At 42.1% G+C, this 20,091-nt stretch overlaps 1 protein-coding gene across 1 annotated transcript in view; it reads right to left on the reverse strand.

Moving 5' to 3' along the window:
- LOC135873866 (sodium channel protein type 5 subunit alpha-like) overlaps positions 1-20,091 on the reverse strand; it is a 160,352-nt gene that overhangs the window by 50,416 nt on the left and 89,845 nt on the right. Inside the window, 5 exon segments of the mRNA XM_065398477.1 lie at positions 8,614-8,807; positions 9,446-9,600; positions 10,783-10,861; positions 16,539-16,985; positions 18,391-18,741. Of these exon segments, the coding sequence (XP_065254549.1) occupies positions 8,614-8,807; positions 9,446-9,600; positions 10,783-10,861; positions 16,539-16,985; positions 18,391-18,741 (1,226 nt within the window).

A 20,091-nucleotide genomic window follows, 5' to 3' on the forward strand; every position in this document is an offset into this window, starting at 1 on the left:
AGAGCCTGGAAGTGAGGCTTCCAGGCTGTCTTGCAGTGGCGGTTTGTCTATGAAGTCTGTGAACTTGGAATAGTTCAGATAGTTGTAGTTAGCCAACAGTGCTTGATAGTTCTCTATATGAAACTGAATAGGGTGACCACATTTCCCTATGCTGAATATGGGACACCTGGTAAAATTACTCATATTCAATGAGTTCAACAGCAATCAATCATAACTATGCAGGACAAACGTTCAAATTAACATCAAGTTGACTGACCCCGTTAAAAAGAAATACTGCATAGTTGGATTCTTTCTATTTACCTTCTTATCTTTAAGGCTTTAGGGTTCACACCGGGAGAGGTGACACACACACATTCCCATACATCTCTCTCACACAGGGGGTGTGACCGCCCGACCTGACCCTCCCTGCCCAGTGCTGGGCTTTCCCGGGGCACTGGCCCAGCCAGAGGCAGTGTGGGAAGGAAGGAGCCTGCCGGCCAGGCTGTTCATGAGCTCAGTGCTCCGACCAGGGCCTGGTTCTCTGCACAGCACTGGGAGTGGACGTGCCCCGCCGGGGGGATATGGAGGAGCAGCGGGGCTGGGGGAGGGAGGGGCATAGCAAAATGGGGAGCACATAAAGGACCAATGGGTGGGCAGCAGAGGTGACATGTAACCAACCGCTGCCTGGTGCTGGCCTGCACTCACTAGCCACCGCAGCTCACAGCGTTCAGCCTATGCCAGATGGTGAAGGGCCAAAATCCATTTGCTGTGTATGTAAAATCCTGACCACAGTCTCTGCTAAGAACTTTTCATATAGGCCCAAAGTCTACAGCTTGGTCTGAGGCCTGGGGGCCTAATTAACAATGAACAATATTGGCTACGAAAAGCTGAATAAACAAGAGACAACCTTGCTTCTTACTAGGTAAGCAGAGTCAGTAGAACTTCAGATGGGGAGTGGTAATTGGTGTCCTTATCAGAAGTTACAGACATACTAAGCATTGAAAGGGGCCTCAATGTCCACTCCTTGGTGCAGGAAGGAGGGAGCAAACACCCTCCCCACATACCAACCTAGAGTTCATGGAAAGGCCCAAACCTGTCAGTATGAGATATGACATCCTCCCTTTCACAGATGTATCCCCTCCTAGATGCCAATGCTAGCTTTTAGAAGCACAATGGAGCACCCTGAAAACAATTTCTATTGCCATGTACTTTTCAATGTCTTTTTGCTTTAACCCCCAGGAATATACCTGTTGGACAACTGGAAGAGCTACCTCATTCCTATGAATCCCAAATCAGAATTCAACTTATACATTTTATAATTATACACTTTATACATTGTTTGAGGGAAAACACCTGTGTATTATCAGTATGTTGTATGTTAACTTGAACCATGGGCGAAGCCATTATGTAATCTTTTAGACTATTGGCTTATTGTGCTTATCTTGTCTTGCTGCTAGAACCTATCCAGGGGCTTGGGACCTCCCACCCCGTCACTTCCCTCCACCCATGAATACCCTATATAATCTATTGTAATCAATTGCTTGGCAGTGTCTCTGAGCCTAATAAGCAAAGTGACACTCTGCCAGCGCTGTGCGTAATAAACCCACGTGCTTGACTCTACACGGTTTCCATTTTCTGTTCCTTCAGTCGGAAACAGGACAGGGGGGCAGGGCCATGCTGGCCAAGAGCTGGCATACAGCGGGGGCTGCACTGACGGACCAGCAGGGGGAGCGGCTGGCCCCGCATGCTGCAGCTTTGCCCCACCACCAGCCTTGCACCACCAGCCTTGCACACCCACCCCCATCGAGGGCCACTGGACCCCCTCCACCACCAGTGGTGGGCAGGCAGCTGGCGAGCAGGGATCCGGCCAGCAGCAGGACCCGCTGGTACTGATATGGGGGAGACAGAAAAAATGGGACAATTTGCCTGTTTTAAAGAAAAGATCGGGACACCTGCAGGAAGGCTTAAATACGGGACTGTCCCTTTAAAAACGGGATGTCCGGTCACTCTAAAACTGAAGGATAGTAGATGTGAAGACCTTTCTTCCCAACAAGTCTAGATGTTTAGCCTCCTTGTCAAAACGAACGGATTTTGAATGTTATCTAGATTGCTCTGTGGCAGCTGGACAATCAGAGAGCACAGAGGGGGATGGGTGAAGAGAAATTCCACTCCTTTGGCTGGAACAAAACAGTATTTCTGTGCCCTTTTCAGCTTAAGAGCGCATGTGGCTGGTGTATGCCAGACTGCTCTAGCAGGTTCCAAAATAGCTTCATTTACTGAAAGTGTTATTCAAATGGATCTAGTGGTTTGCAGGATATCCAATGTTTGCATTGAGAGTCCTGGACCTCCTTCAGGGGGATCTGGAGTTACTCTGACACCCTGCGCAATAATTCTTGGAACTTTTTATGGTCTTCTGGAGGGGACAGAGATGCTAGGGTCTCTGCTTCATCAAGAGATGAAGAAGACAATCTTGTCAGTACCAGCAGAACCAATGGAACTTGTTCATAATCTTCCTCTTTGTGGAGTCAGGAGGAAGCTCTAACTGTTCCCTCAGAGGGGAATGGTGGAGTGACTCCCTAGAGGAACATGTGACCTCTGTATATCTGGCATATGGGTCCCATGTTTCCCAGTATGGCCAGTAAGCTGGGTTGGGAGGGGGTTGTGGAGGTCCCTCAGGCATGGGGTACCACCGGTCCCTAGGTAAATGCTGAGGTGGAGATTGGTACCAGGAGGCTTTGCATCTCCTGTCTCCTGTCCTGAGGAGATGATGGTTCCTCAGGTGGTTCAGATTCTCTCGAGGAAGAGAAAATTGAGTCCAGATCCGGCAGCAGTACTCACAGTTCTGATGGAGGAAACACACAACTGGTAGATGGAAGAGGGGATAGACTTCTGTCATAGGTAACATCTCCTGGTGGAGTCAAAATCTCCCCAGTGAGAGAAGACAGGAGAAACTGAGGCTTGGGAAGAGGAAAAAATATCCTCTGGGGTAGTGTAAGTCTCTGTCCTCCCTAGATTGTGAGAGGTCCAAACTGCTCATGCTGACAGAATCGGAGGAGGGAGACTCTGTGCTGACAGTGGATGAGACAGTGACGGCACCATTGGCAGCTGACTCTCTGGTCGTGCTGGAATTGATGGATCCTGGTGTTTTGGCTTGGATGGTACAAATGGTAGTGTCACTGGTATAGGGTCCAGTACTGATAGAGCCCTGGCTTTATGGGCTTTTGAGTCACAGCCCTAGGACTTAGGATGTGCTAAGTTCTCAGGTGCTGAATGAGCAGATTTGCTTGATTTTGGCAGAGTCCTATCGGTCATCTTCAAAGCAGGCTTAGAGGGAGACCTGTTGTTATGCTTCTTAGAGTGTTCTCTGCCGTCCCAATGAGACGCTTACAGAGGGTCTGTGGGTATGGATTCCCTTGCACCGGAGTCAGTCCTCATGGTGGGAAGCACACTCTCTGTTGATTCAGGCCAATGTGCAGGAGGGGATCCTTTGGCCTTCTCCATGAGGTGCTTTTTAAGTCAAAATTCTCATGCCTCATGGGTGTTGCTAGGGAAAGAGTGGCAAATATTGCACCTAGCTGCAATGTGTGTCTCCCCAAGACAGTACAAACAGCACTGATGGTTGTCACTGACCGAGAAGGACTGGGTGCAGGACACAGTTTTTTGAAGCTCAGCATTCTGGGAATAGTCCAATACCTGTAATGGGGGTTGGGGTGCGAAGTGTTCCCAAAGCAGGTAATCAATCTAACTAGAAAACTGTGATAAAAAATATTTAAAAATACTAAAACGATTAAGAACTATGTATAATGTGCACTAAAGGCAATCTTTGAAATATTTACAGATTGAAGAAAAAATGATGAAAGAGTAGCTCCGGACACTGGAAGTTCCGACCCAGGCCATGTAGCAGTAAGAAGGAGATGGAGTTTCCTTCGGGTGGAAACACGAGGAGGGCAAGGGCACATGGGTGAACCAACGGATACTGCTTGCAAGAAGTCTCTGACTCTGGGCACATGGAGCGTATGTGCACTTAGGGACCAGCACTCAGAGAAGTAGTTATGCTTTTGTAATACTAACACAAATCAGCATGAGAAGTATATGACTAGCAGCAACTCTGGTCAAGTTTATAGATTCTAAGGCCAGATGGAACCATTGTGATACATTAATTTGACTTCCTGCATAAGAAAGACCACAGAATTTCACCCAATAGTTCCTGCAGTAAGACCAAATCTTGTGACTGAGAGAGAGCATTTTTTTTCAGAAAGACATCCAATCTTGACTTAAAGACTTCATGTGATACAGACCACACCACAACCTTTGGTTAATTGTTGCAAAGATTAATTGCCCTCTTCAAAATTTGCACCTTAATTCCAGCATGATAGACTAAACAGATTGAGCTCCTAAATTCTCACAAAGTAAGGCATATTTTCCAGTTCTGGAATCATTCTTGTGGCTCTTTGAATTTTTCAACATCCTTTTTAAAGTAAGAACACCAGAATGTGATACAGTATTCCAGTAGTGGTCTCACCAGTGGAGAGCCTCCCACAAGTCTGTTGATGGTGATCTAAAGACCCATTTCCAATCACAAGCATGGATGTCTCTTCGCTTCTAGCCTTTCTGGTTTGTTCTTCGCTGCGGTGCCAGAGGAAGCCCTCCATGGCGTCCTTACATGCTTTTGCATGGGCAACCTTTTTAATCTCTCTCATCAATGTGCAAATACCAAGGTGATCGCAGCGCTGATCCAGGAATTGCTCTATTCCTATGACTCTGCCTTGGTGGCACACTCTGAAGCAGCACTGTGAGATCTTACAAACCATTGTGCTGTGGTAGCTCATAACTTTGGCTTTACCATCAAAACTGAGGCTATGTTCCAGCCTGTTCCTCAAAAACTTTACCAAGATCCATCAGTAAGCCTGGAAGGTACCATACTCCAAACCGTCAAACAGTATACTTATCTCAACAGCATGTTTAACAATGAAGCAACAATTGATCACAAAATGGATGCACAAATTAAGAAAGCTGGAGCCGCACATGGTCATCTTTATCACTGAATCTGGAAGCAACACAGAATCTGTCTACAGATAAATATCGAAGTGTATAATGCTGTTGTCCTAATGACATTGCTCTATAAGTGTGATACATGGACCTGTTATCAATGGCACATTAAAAGCTTGATAATTTCCACTTGTGACACTTGCAACAACTTCTGGGCATAAATGGCAGGACCGGGTGTCCAACATGGAAGTCTTGGCAAAAGCTGGTTTGGTCGGCATCGAGGCTCATTTGATTTGTGACCAGCTGAGATGGACTAGTTATGTAATTTGTATGCCTGAGACCTATCTACCAAAATAAATTCTATATTCTGAATTGAGTTCCAAGAACTATAAGTATGGAGGGCAAATAAAACACTTCAAAGATACTTTGAAACAAAATCTGCACAAGATGACTATTTCTGACTCAATCTTCGAGCAACTGGCAACTGACTGCATTGCACGGTGCCATGCTGTAAGGGTGGGTGTCCAAAACTTTGAGAAGAACAGCACAGAAGCTGGAAGCACAGAAACCACATGCAGCTCAATCACAAAACCAGTCAAATGGCTCTGTGGTTAGTGCGGTAAATGTTGTTCTTCCCGAACTGGTCTATGGAGCCATGCGAACACCTATTAGTACAAACTGTAACTGTCAATGTCCTCAAAATCAGGGAGACTAATAGTAGTAGTATAGAGAGTTAATATAACCTCCCTACTTCTTCTCAGTATTCCACTGTTTATACATCTAAGGATTGCATTAGTCTCTTAATCTGGGACCAGTCCTACTCAACATATTCATAAATGATCTGGAAAAAGGGGTAAACAGTGAGGTGGCAAAATTTGCAGATGATACAAAATTACTAAAGATAGTTAGGACACAGGCAGACTGCGAAGAGCTACAAAAGGATCTCTCAGAACTGGGTGGCTGGGCAACAAAAGGGCAGATGAAATTTAATGTTGATAAATGCAAAGTAATGCACATTGGAAAGCATAATCCCAACTATACATATAAAATGATGGGGTCTAAATTAGCTACCACCACTCAAGAAAGAGATCTTGGGAGTCATTGTGGATAATTCTCTGAAAACATCCACTCAATGTGCAGCGGCAGTCAAAAAAGCAAACAGAATGCTGGGAATAATTAAGAAAGGGATAGATAACAGGACAGAAAATATCATATTGCCTCTATATAAATCCATGGTACGCCCACATCTTCAATACTGTGTGCAGATGTGGTCACCCCATCTCAAAAGAGATATATTGGAATTGGAAAAGGTTCAGAAAAGGGCAACAAAAATGATTAGGGGTATGGAATGGCTTTTGTATGAGGAGAGATTAATAAGACTGGGGCTTTTCAGCTTGGAAAAGAGACGGCTAAGGGGAGATATGACTGAGGTCTATAAAATCATGACTGGTGTAGAGAAACTAGATAACTATACTTCTCATAACACAAGAACCAGGGGTCACCAAATGAAATTAATAGGCAGCAGGTTTAAAGCAAATAAAAGGAAGTATTTCTTCACACAACGCACAGTCAACCTGTGGAACTCCTTGCCAGAGGATGTTGTGAAGGCCAAGACCATAACAGGGTTCAAAAAAGAACTAGATAAATTCATGGAGGATAGGTCCATCAATGGCTATTAGCCTGGATGGGCAGGAATGGTGTCCCTAGCCTCTGTTTGCCAGAAGCTGGGAATGAGCGACAGGGGATGGATCACTTGATGATTACCTGTTCTGTTCATTCCCTCTGGGGCACCTGGCACTGGCCACTGTCAGAAGACAGCATACTGGGCTAGATGGACCTTTGGTCAGACCCAGTAGGGCCATTCTTATGTTCTTAAGGATTGAATCACAGCCCTGCATTAGGAGCTCATGTTCAATTTGTCATCCACCATAACCCCTAAGTCCCAGTCTGAGTCTCTATTTACCAAGATACATCTCTCATCCCCAAACTATGGCCTACACAATCTTTTTTTCTAGATGTATGACCTTGCATTTGGCTGCATCAAAACACACCTTGCTTGATTGCACCCATTACCAAGCAATCCAGATTTCTCTGTCACAGTGACCAGTCTTCATTATTTACTATTCCATCTGCACACTTTCTCAACTGTGATTTTATATTTTCTTCCACACCATAGATAAAAATATTTAACAGTGTTGGGCTAAGAACCAAGCTCTATGGGACTCTGCTAGAAACACACCCACCAGATGGTGATTTCTCATTTACAATTATATTTTTAAATCTATCATTTAGGTAGTTTTTAACCCATTTAATAGATGTACACCGGACCCCTGCTTGAACGCGGGGTTTTGGATCCATGAGCGGTCCTGCGTTAACGCGGGACCACGTTATAGCGGGGACCGTGTTACCATGGATCACAATGTAATTAATTAAATTTGGGATCCGTGAGCGGTCCCGCGCTATAAGCAAAATCGCGCTATACAGATGCGCGTTCAAGCAAGGGTCCGCTGTATACTGATATTTTATTATGCTAATTTTAAATCTGAATGTTTTGTGGTACTAAGTCAAATGCATTTCAGAAATCCAAATATATCATATTACAACAGTTATCTTTATCAACTAAACTTGTAATCTCATAAAAAAAATAATATCAAGTTCATTTGACAATACCTAAGTTCAATAAAACCAAGTTGACTGGCATTAATTATATTTCCATCCTTTAACTCTTCATTGACAGAGTCTTGTACCAGCTATTCTATTATTTTGCTCACAACTGATGTCAGACTAATAGACCTGTAATTACCAAGGTCACCCCGTTTACCCTTTTTTATTATTGACACATTTGATTTTTTTTTTTATAGTCCACTGTAACTTCCCCAGTATTTCAAGATTTAAATAAAGTTAATATTAATGTTCCAGAGAGCTTCTGAGCCAACTCTTTTAAAACTCTTGGAAGCAAGTTATCTGGACCTGTTGGTTTAAAAATGTTTAACTTTTTAGTACATGCTTTTAACATCCTCCTTAATTACTGTTGAAATATAAAAGCATTTAATCATTACATGATATGAATATATAAGTCAGCTTCTTTCCAAATACAGAGCAGAAATATTTACTGAACATTTGTGCCTCTTATACCTCATTGTTGACAATTTCACCATCTCTATCTACACCTATACCATTGTTATATATCCTTTTGTTCCTGATATATTTTAAAGATTCCTTCTTATTCTCCTTAATCCTATTGACCATGTTTTTTTCATTTATACTTTTAGCTTCCCTGATTAACTGTCTGCATTGCTTAGCTTCTAAGTTATATTAACAGCTATCAATTTCCCCTTTTCATTTGGTATATACTATCTTTTCACTTTTATTACTGCTTCATCTTCCCTCTAAACCAGGATGGTTTTTAAATCAATGTTGCCTTGAGTGATTGTGGGATTGTGACTTTTGGGGCATCTAGTAAAATGTTCTTAAACAACTCCCAATTATTGTTCACAATTTTCTATTCAAATTTTTCCTCACAGTCAATTTTGCTCAGAATTAGTTTCAGCTTTGGGAAATTGGCCCTCACACTTGTATGTGTGCCTAATCTCATTTTACAGTGGCTTTCTATGTAGCTACATAATTCAGCACACTGAACAAAACAGGTTAAAAGTAATACTTACACATACAATAAAGAAATCAAGCAAACACCAGAAATTTGTGAAATACTCCTGGAAACCATAAGCCACCCATTTCAGAAACATCTCCAGTAAAAAGATGTAAGCAAATATTATATCGGCAAGCTTCAGAAGGTTTTGAATGGTTGCATATTCCTTAAGGTAAATATCTTCAAATGCCTGGAATTTGAGAATTTAAAAGTAAAACAGTTCTGTAGTTTTATAATGGATTATTTTAAAATTCTGCTAAGATATAGTACTCGTTGTTTGACTTATTAATGTGCCACAAGAATGAGCAAACAATCTACATTTTGTTTTAAAGTTAAAGTCTACATTTTAAAAAGTGCTTTCTATTTTTTGTACCTGAGACATTGGGGGCCTATCTTAAGGCAGCTATGGCCTGATTTTCAGAAATGTTGAAAATCAGATATGTTGAGTGCCTGCAGCTCGCACTGAGTCCAGCTGCTGTTGTGGAAATCAGGTCCCACGGTTTTCCATGTTGGTCTCCCAAAAACTGGGACACCCAAAGTTGTCATGGAGTTAGTGAGTAGAGCTGTCAGGAATTTTCTGATGAAACAGGGTTTCACTGGAAAATGCTGATTTGTCAAACACAAATGTTTGCAGAAGCATTTCTTGTTCTGTGAACTCCCAGCAGAACCCTGCCTTTAGCTCCCCTGTCTGGCAGCTGGGGAGCCAAAGCTTCTAGAATTTGTAGCTCTAGGACAGCTCCGCTATGCAGGCTGCCTCCGATTTGGGGACCCCTGGGCACTACATACACCCCTCAAGTCAAATCTTATAAGAGAGTAAGTTAAATTTACCAGAGTTGCACTGCTCAGGAGAATTATGAATATGATAAAAGTTTCAAACCAGCTATGCTGAACAATTCGGTAGCAGGTTTTCCTAAATCGCCACCAAGTACTTCCTGGAAACTTTGTGATATCCACTGCACAGCATAAGGAGCATTGGACACAGCCTGAAAAGAAAAAGCACAGGATAGCCTGTATCCATTCTCAATCTATTTTCTGCATCCTCAGAAAGGGGCAAGAATAGCAGCAGGAGCCCTTACTGAACACAACAAGCCGCTACTGCTTCAAACATCAGCAGCTCAAAGTAGGAGAACAGAACACAGGGCAAGAAAGAAAAGGACCGAGGCAGCAACACAGAAAAAAATGCACCAAGATATACAGTTGAACGAGAGAAAAAATGAGGGAAGGGCGAACAAAAGGCAAGAGAGATATACAGGTTGGTTTTTCATGGTTTAATACATAGCTAAATGTCATGATGCTATAATTATTATGTTTATTCTACTATATAATACATATCCCTACACTCAAAGACATAATAAAGGATCTAGTGAATTGAGGGAAGGAGTCCTATTTTTGTATAATTGTATGCGTCATTCAGAAGATATCGACTGGGAAGTTTGTATTCAATGGGTTCTGGGGACGACAGGGATAGGATGTAGAAGTGTTTGTTGGCAGGGAGAAATGCCTTTCTTAGGTGAAGGAGGGGAACCCCTGTAGTGCTTCTGAGAAGAGGCCCGAGAGCACCATTTAATGTTGGAGGTATCAGCAGAACCAAAGAAGTTCAGGTGAGGTCAGCATTACACAGAGGGCTATGGAAAGAAGAGGGATTGATGTCAACTAGGAAGGCTTCTGGATTTGAAGAGAATAAATGGAAGTCTGAAGGCGGCCAAGAAACTACAGCCCTCCTAGGTAATTCTTGCACTACCTCTGAAAAAGCTCTGGGTCCATCACAACATTTACATATTATCTGATAAACAGGTCCAAGAGTTCCGTCCCAATCTCGAAGCCTTTTTACATCTTGGCAAAACAGAAAAATCAATTAAGCAGGTCAAGAAATAGCTTGTTAATGTAAGCAATAGAGTGCAGAAGGCTATCAAGGTAATAGCAGTGCAGTGGTTTAGCGAGTGCTTCTTAGTTTGACAACAGGCAACAATTCACCAAGTCACGTTAACAAGTGTCTTCTGCGTTTTACATGTGTTCTGAGAATTATCTGTATAAAGAAGTGACTCAGAGAAACACAAACACGGGTCGTCAGAATGCCTCATAGCTAATATGAAAACATTTTCTAAAGCAATGCCTCTGGAATATCAGTCACACTTCGTATCACTATGAAGCAAGCAGATTCTTACCTTCTGTAAAACAGTCCTTAGGTGCATCTAACTTTTCAGTCGATTGGATGATCCCCGCCAATTCCTGCACAACAGAAGAACAAATGAGGAAGGCGATTTATGAATTTTCCCTTAAAGCAGCTGCATTATCCTAAAATAAACTGGACGTAACAGAAGAAAACATCAAGAAAACAAGTGATTTATCCAGCTATTTCAAAGGCCCCTATCACAATTGTACTGAACTGCCAAGACATAATTAAGAATAACATAACAATAGAACAAGGAAACACTCTTCTGTATTCTTTGGTTCAGCGGCTATTACTTAAGGTATGTTTAAAAATAGATGTCCTTCTCTTGCTTGTTTTTTCCTCTTCCTTGTCACCTGCCCAACCCTTGTAATTGAGGGGAAGGCTTAGAAGATAAGGTGGGTATTATATTATGCGCTAGGTAAAATCATTAGATTTCCTTTAGAATGGACTTCCACAGTCAAGAGTCCTTTGCTGAGAATGCCCTGCCCCCCACTTCCACCACAGGCTGAGTGTTCACAAGATTCTGACTGTTGCAGGCACAGAGGCCCAAGGACAGCAACAGCGCTGGTTCGTTGCCCGGCGTGCTTCGCGCCAATAAACATACCGGGGTGGAGAAACAATCAAAGTTTATTTGAGATCTCAAAGTGGTGCAAGGAGACAGGCAAGTCTCAAATCGAGCACACCAGAACAAAACATTTTCTCTCTTCTTATACTTTACAACTAAGCCCCCCCTTCTCTCCCCCTCTACCACCCCCCCTACTCTCCCTCCCCTCTCTACCGAAGACATGTTCATACATTTAAGCCGTTAAATCATTCTAGGGCTATAAATCTAGCTTGTTAGTAACATTCCTCTAAACAATCATTTGGTTCTGTTTACCCTTAGTTTACTACCCCTTCTCCAGCTAGAAACATGCAAACCTCATCATTATTGTTTAGGACCTGGTTATGAGCAAGGTCGTAATAGGTAACTGGCTATTTACACATTCCAATTCCTGTCCTTGGCTTTTGAGGCCGATTAGAGTTAAACATGGAAGGACAGAGTTTAAACATGGAAGAACTCTGGTTCATATATATAGGCCTAATGACGTCAACATGACTGAGCATAGTTGCCTTCCTGTGGATAGAGATGTGAGTTTTCTAAGATAGCCAAGCCCTTATATAGCAGAACCAGGTTCTTTAATTTGGATGATGAGACAGTGGAATGCATAGTACTCTGGTATGATGCTTCTCATCTGCCTTTGTTTCTTAGATAGTGGACCGCTGCGTGGTCTACAAGCTGTAGTTTCCTTCCTTTTGTAAGGGGACTGTTATCCGCATACTAACATTCAGTGGGGGTGTTTTGGTTGGCTAGCTCCCAGTACCAAAAGGGGAAGGGTCGATGGGAAATCAGGACCTACGACGGACAGTCCCCAGGGGCAATGGGGAGAGGCCAATGCTCCAGGTCAGCCTGATTGACAGGACAGGCAGGCTAAACAAGGAGTCAGGAGGCCAGGGGTCCCGTCCTCCGTCCTCCGTGTGAGCTGGAATTGCCTAGGTCAGACAGAGTGGGGCCGAGCTAAGGCGAGAGCAGGGGCCCAAGCTAAGCTGCTGGAAGCAGAGCTGCAGCTCCAAAGCCAGAGCACAGCCCAGAGAGAGCAGACCTGCCCTGGAAGGGGAGCTGCAGCAACCAGAGCCAGAGGGGCCAGAAAATCAGCCCAGGAAGCAGGTCAGAGCTGGGAGCAGAGTCACAGAAGCAGCCTGCAGAGCAGACCTGTCCTGGGAGCAGAGCTGTAGCAACCGGAGCCAGAGGGGCCAGAGAAGCAGCCCAGGGAGCTGGAGGCAGAGCAGCAGCAGCAGTGGCCGTGCTGAGGCAGAATGGAGCAGTCCATATGGTGAACAGCTGGAGAGAGCGAAGGGGACCCTGGGCAGCAGGCCCAGCACAGGGAGACGCCTCAGCCAAGACGCCCTGCAGGCCAGACTTGGAGGGGGATTGTAACCCTGACAGGGCAGGGGCGGGGGCGACGCTGGGAAGAAGGGTCCTGCCACCTAGAGCCTGAGAGCGTGTGGCCACCGCCAGAGCAAGTGTCTGACCCACAGCAGCCCTGCAGCACAGCCAGGGCCTGAGAAGGAGGCCTGGGACCTACAAGAAACAGACTGTGAACTGCCCTGACATTCCACAGACACTGTTTGTGATGTTCCCTGCCACAGAGCGGGGTGATGTGTTTCCTTTAACCTTTCCCATTTTTCCTTATTCCTTTTTAAACTAATTGTTAATTAAATAAACTGTATTGCTTTAAATCGTAGGTAATGATCAGTGGGTCAGGAAAGCATCCAGTGCAGAGAGAGTACCCCGGAGTGGGGACACCCTAGCCCCTGACCTAGGTGACCACAGCAAGGTTGGGGGTCGAGCCCCCCCAGGAATCTTGGGCCCAGCCTTGTTGGGGTTACGAGGACTCTACCAGACAGGAGAGTGCAAGGGGAGTCCTCGAGGGCAGGGAGGCCTCTGGGTAAAGGAAGTGGGAGTGAGGACTCAGGGGGGGAGGGATAGCTCAGTGGTTTGAGCATTGGCCTGCTAAACCCAGGGTTGTGAGCTCAATCTTGAGGGGACCACTTAGGGATCTGGGGCAAAAATCAATACTTGGTCCTGCTAGTGAAGGCAGGGGACTGGACTCGATGACCTTTCAAGGTCCCTTCCAGCTCTAGGAGATAGGATATCTCCATTAATAAAAATAAAAAAATCCTTCCACTAGCCCATTTCACCAGGATAGTGCAGAAGTCAGGAAAGTTCCCCACAATAGCAGTACCATCCCCCTGCTTACACTTTCCTTACTCTCCAGGAAGTGTGTGTTTTATTTATTTCTCCATATCTGTCTCAACAGCTTGTTCAGAAATGCTTGTGGGTGGTTAGTATTTCACCTTCCCTAAGACGGAGTGTGATGATCTGTCAGTAGTGGGTCACATGCTCATCACTGGCCTCCTGCAATCAAGAGGGACAGAGTCTTCTTTCACATAAAGGAACTTGGATATCCTTTAGAGCTCCTACAGATTGTATTTGTGTTAGTGGGCTAAACTCCAACAGGGAAGGTAGAATAATCCTCTCTCTTTGCTCCAGCTTAATTTACATGGTCCTGGTGAAATCGTCATGGATTTGAACAATCTCATTGTTAAAGTAGGTTGAGAGCTCTTAGGAGTTTGGGTGAAGGCAATCTGAGTTAGGTTAATCAGCTCACTGTTCAAAAAAGTTCCACTGGCTGTGATTTCAGAGATACTATAGAAGAGGGTAAAGAAGGGTCGCATGGCTTCATTTACAACTGGGACATAAGACTGTCAATAGTCATTTACTTCACCACCCCAGTGGTTGATAACTACAAACAAAATCATTCTTATTTGAGAGCCATTGCCTAAAGATTTTACCAATACATTAAACAATGTTCTTTTTTTCTAAATAGAAAATAGATATTTAGGATTTCTGTGACTTTACATATTTCAATTAGGGCTCATATAAGGAAATGTTACTACCATAGCAAATAATCTCTCTCAGGTCTAACAGGTCTTAAAGACCACCTCAAAATCGTAACTTCTTATATACTAGGATATGTGTGACATGTTGTTTGAAGATTAATTAGTCAGGACAAGCAAGGATAAGTTGGTCTGGGTGATCATACCGAGAGAGCTTATTTTTCAATATCAGGACTTCAAGTAACTATCCCTGCAGAGTGGTTTCAAAAATACTATTGTTAGAGTTATGTGCACTTTTGAAGGTGGGGAGTCCATAGACCTATCTGAACTTCCATTTGATTTTCTATATTGCCTAGAATGGAGACATACTTCTTGACAGTCATGGATGGAATCAACTGCAATTTAGAAATTACAGGTACAGGGTTTGAGGATCCACAACTAAACATGCCAATAAATTTGCACAAAACTGAATATCAGATACAGGATACCTTTTTAAAAATAGCCCTTAAAATTTGGCATTGATCCTAGATTATTTCCTTTGCATTTATTTGGTATAGTACTGTATGTTGTTATATATTAATAACCTTAACTGTTTATTGGAAATACAAAATGTCTTTTCAGTTTGGACAGCAATCTCCACATTCTGAAAGAATTATTATGTCTGTCTTATCATTAGAGAACTGCATTGTTTCTTGCATTGCATAAACTTATTACCTCTAGGAAACCACTTCATTCTTCAGCACAGTAATAATGGGACAAATAAAACAATTGTTATATCTAGAGCCTTTGTAATAGATAATAAAGTTATTACCATTACCTCTGTTTGTTTTTCCTTCTGTGTACTGGTGGAAAACATATTTATGGTATCAGAAGTTCCAGAGGCCTGACTTAAGACCCCTGAGCTTTTCCGTTTCTCTCTCCTGTGCTTTAGTTGGTTTTCCTGCTGGAAATAATCCAAGATGGGATTATTTTCTTTATTTTTATTTGGTGGCATACTTATTTCTAAAGCAGAATTTTCTTGACAGAACAAAACACACTGAGATACTCATAAATATTTTTCTAGAGATAAGGAAATTCAGCTTCCTCTACTAACCCCCAAAACAAGTTGAGGAACTCATAGTTTAGAAAAATAATCACATCAAGTATCTTATGTTAGAAATACGTAATCAAGCAATTAAGAGCAGTACTCAAATGACTGATACTTTTTATTTTTCCCTAAAGTAGGTAACCATGTAGAATCCCATATTATTTTACAAATTTTTACTACTCATTGGAAATAAAAGAAAAAATTGAAAACACGAGGGTAAAGAACCACAGATAAAAAAAGAAAGAAAAAAAAAGGAAAATAAAAGGTGCAGGAGACATGCGGATTAACAGGAAATGTTGGTAAAATGCAGAGAAGACATAAGGTAACAAGATCAGGGGACATACTAAAGGCCTGGGGGGTGCTCAGAAAATCCCAAAATGAGAGATGGGTACCCAAAAAACATCCCAGAAGTTGAGCTAGAGAAGGAAAAAGTTAGAAATAAATTGCTTAATTTTCATGGTGTAGATTTTATTTGAGTTTCCTTTGGCTATCAATCCAATGAACTATCACTATTAAATGAATAGCTGAAAGAAATTCAAATAAAGCCTCCCTCAGAAAATTGTGAATCCCACCTATTTGTAAGAACAGAGGAGGAGGTAGCAAGAAAGTAATTTCTGTCTTGGTCAAATTTCATTTAAGGTGATTGGCTTTCATCCAGGAGTAAATGGAAACAAAACAGATAGAAACATAACTATGGATAGCAAGGGAAAAATGGAATACAACTCAGTATCAACAGCATCTTCCCCCTGAAGCCACTGGAAGAACAAGGAAGCAGGAAGCTGGTTGTGTCTGCTTGTATTATTGCAGGGCCACCAAGAAAGCAAATATCCACACGACTAACCCCTTTTTCACATGGACAGAAAATGCACGTCTTCAAACACCTACCGGAATGGATATATCACAGGCATTGTGAAATGTACCACACTGAAGTCCTGCTGCACAAACTAAATCCTGCCAACTTTCCATTTTCAGATAGAATCTTTCCTCACCCTTATAAAATATTCAGAAGCCTATTGTTCACTCTAGCAAGATTAGGACTCAGAATAATGGAGGTCCATGGGTGGAATGGAAACGAAGTCCATCTTGAACATTAATTAGTTTATTAGATATATGGAAACCACAGAAGGGAAAATAGGTTAAAGTTATAATTTACTGTTGAGTCCAGGACACTATTTCTTAGAGGTAGAAGTATAAAGAGATATCAAAACATTTAGGCATCTTACCATTGCTATATATTCCATTTTGGTATATGTGCTATTCTCATCATCATAATCCTCATTGTAACACTCTGCCTCAGCAAAGGGAACACAAACAAATGTGTTAGAATTGGTCATAAAATCCTCATACTCCTTTGCCATTGGGGATTTCTCTTTGTTTTGGTAAATCCCATTATCAGTGTAATTTTCCCCCATATCTATAGTGGCATGGTAATTCCCACCAACGTTCTGTGCGGTAACTTTCACCATAATCTTCCTGCTGGTCATTGTTTTCAGCCCTTGTCTGAGTATTTTGCAACACAAATCCCCTGTTATGTGTATCACAAACTGCAGACCCCTGTGAATCCGAGAAAATGCAAGCTGAAGCTTGGTCCTCTTTTCAGCTTCATCTGGTGTTGCTGGATCATCAATATTGCAGGAATTCAGCAGCAAGGCAATGAACAGGTTAAGCACCTGAAAACAATTGAAGTGAAAAGTAAGTTGATGATACTATTTTTTAATTGAAAAAGCAGTCTTGGAAACCCTTTTTTAAATCCCCCCCACCCCCCAAATATTTTTTCCTTATTATAACAACACGGTAACAAAAAAACATTTTCTACTACACTATCTTATTTAGTGAATACTTTGCTAATGCATGAGCTGAGCATGGATGGATTCCCAAAAGGTGAAACTTAACGATACATCATAAAGACAAAAAACATATGTAAAAGTTAGAGAGAAAGTATGCAACATGAGGTACAGAAGGGACAGGAAGTAAGTTATATGATAGATCAGTTCTGGTGAAAAATAAGTATATCAGAAACGCTTGGCAGTGTAACCTGCTAAAAGATGCAAGAGCTGACAGTAATTAATTGTAAGACTCACTGAAGAGTATGTTAACCTTGCCATAGCAAAAGAAGAGAGGGAGAAGGGAGCCATGGGCATAAATACTGAAGGCAAAGCTTCTGCGATATAAGTTTACAGTAAAACACTGAACTATCCAAATGGTTTGATCAGCAGTACCCTCTCAAGTCAGGAAGACACCCAAAAAATGGCATATCCACTAATACGCGAAAAATAAAAAATAAGCAAATAAACGTAGGGCATGCATTCAAAAAAGAGCACATCTTCCTCATGGGAAGTTCACACTTTCTAGAAAAAATGGCGAGGTAGTATATTTGCATATGAATAGGGCCCTACCAATTTCACAGCCATGAAAATCGAGTCACGGACCATGAAATCAGTCCTTCCCTGTGAAATCTGATCTTCCCCATGCTGCTGGGAGCCTGGGACTCCTAGCTGCTAGTCCAGCCAGGCTGGAGAGGGACAAGAGTTGTCCTTCCCCTGCACACCACGCTTGGTGGGGAGATCAGACCCACCTCCAGAGGCAGAACAGAAATTAGGGTGGTACAACCTCACTTCTGTGCTGCAGCAGCCCGGGAGCTGGGCTCCGGACTTCCACTCCCCCCAACCTGCAGCTCCTGCTGGGACTCCGGGAGCAGACCTTGGGGTTTTCTTCCCCAGTGGCTCCTGTGGGGACTGAGGACTTCTGCTCCCAGCGGCTGCAGCTGGGGCTTCCACCCCCTGCTTCTCCAGGGGCTCCAGGAACCTCCTCTAGCCCAGCCCTGAAGGCAGCATAGAAGTGAGGGTGGCAATCTTGGGACCTCCTCACAACAACTCTGAACCACCACCCCCCAATCCCATTTTGGGTCAGGACCCCCATGGTTACAATACAGTGAAATTTCAGATGTAAACACTGAAAATCATGAAATAGACCAATTAAAAAACCCTCTGGCCGTGAAATTGACCAGAAAGGGCCGTGAATTTGGTAGGTCCCTACATATGAGCAATACAAACAGAACAATATTTGGAAACTCACCACTAGGTTTCCTACCACCAGGACCAGCAAGAAAAAAGGAAGACACAGCTCTTTCCCAGCTACTTCCATGCAGCCCCACAAGGTTTCAATCCATTCTCCACATAGAATTCGGAATATGATAAGGAATGAATGGAAGAAATCAATCATATGCCAGCGTAAATTGCAGTCTGTGCTTATTTTAGTGCTGTTGGAGTAATAGTTTCCAAAAACCTGCCTTCCTACTACAGCAAAAATAAATACAGTGATACCCAAAACCAGTTCGAGACTACCAAAGGCACCAACTGACTGACACATGATTTTCACAAGTTTATTTAAGGCTTGCCATGACTTTGACAATTTGAAGATCCGCAGCTGTAAGACAAAACAAAATAGCACAACGTCAAATAGCAAAAAAATTAAATAATGTATTTCTAACACTCACTTATAAAAAAGTGAGCCCATAATTTTGATATATTTGTTATACTCAGAAATGCATATTTTCTTGTAGTTTTTTTCTGTCTTATCAGAAACACACAAATTACAATCTGGTAAAAAGTAGAACTATTTGTTCTCAATAATATTTGTTCTCAATGTAGTCCTTTTGCTTGTTAGAGGATGATTTGCAAACTAATTCTGATTACATTATTTGTGTACTTAAAATATTCTTTATTCGCAACTATCCGCCAAATAGTTTGGATGAATAATTTTCAAACTATTGGCTGTTCATGAACAGTTTGAGTTTGCTTATCACTATTTCTTATTTGTGTTGTGCGGCCGCATCATCTAAGTCCCATGGTGTTGTTATTGTTCCCTGACTGGCTGATAGAAACTTATTAATTAACAGAATAATGCATTTCTGAAAATTCATTATGAAGGAGTCATTCATGCTAAAATTCAGGCTTCATGATCATTTTCTTTAACACACAGTAGTTGTCCAAATAAAAATATAACATCATGAATCAAAGCAAATCATACTTGGTGCTTTTATTTTGGACCATAATTGCAAATATATTGTATGTATTATTTGCACCATTAGACCAGCTCAAGAAACAAGTATTCCTATATTACTAGAAATGGTCAAATAATTAAAAACAAATTATGATTTGTAAATATTATTGTGAATAAAAATGCTCTGTTTACACTTTGATTCGTGGAGTTCTATTATTATTCATTAATATTCTAAGTATGGCTATATCAACTATAACTGACTAAAAAGTCCCCCCTGAACTGATGAGCTCCTTTGCTTCAAGTTGTATAGAAACTTAAAGGACTGCATCCTATTACATTACCATGGACCCAAGCTTTTAGGGCCTGATCAAGAATTGATTGAGTTCCATGAAATGGAAACCAATGGAAATTATCTGAAAACCAAGTTCTTCCCCACGCTCCCAATCTCGTGCATCATCGCCAGTAATAAGGGTTTTGCATGCCAAATTAGGACTTTAGTGACCCCCTTTTTACCCTTTTAGGGCTTTAGTGGCTCCCCATTGTCTTCAGATGTAACTGATTATCACAGTAACCAATCTTGGCTATGATAGACAAGAAGAAATAGAATTCAAAGGACTCCACCTTAGCTGTGAAAGCTAATAGGAATAAACAGCAGTAAGCACTTATTTTAGTCACAAAATCAGCAGATATGACTCTGAATAAATACAAAGAGGGAACAGATGTGCTGAATAAGAGTGACATTTTTATATAGGGTTACCAGAGCCTATTTTTCCT

Source organism: Emys orbicularis, chromosome 2 (assembly GCF_028017835.1).
Source record: "Emys orbicularis isolate rEmyOrb1 chromosome 2, rEmyOrb1.hap1, whole genome shotgun sequence".
Taxonomy (NCBI): domain Eukaryota; kingdom Metazoa; phylum Chordata; order Testudines; family Emydidae; genus Emys; species Emys orbicularis.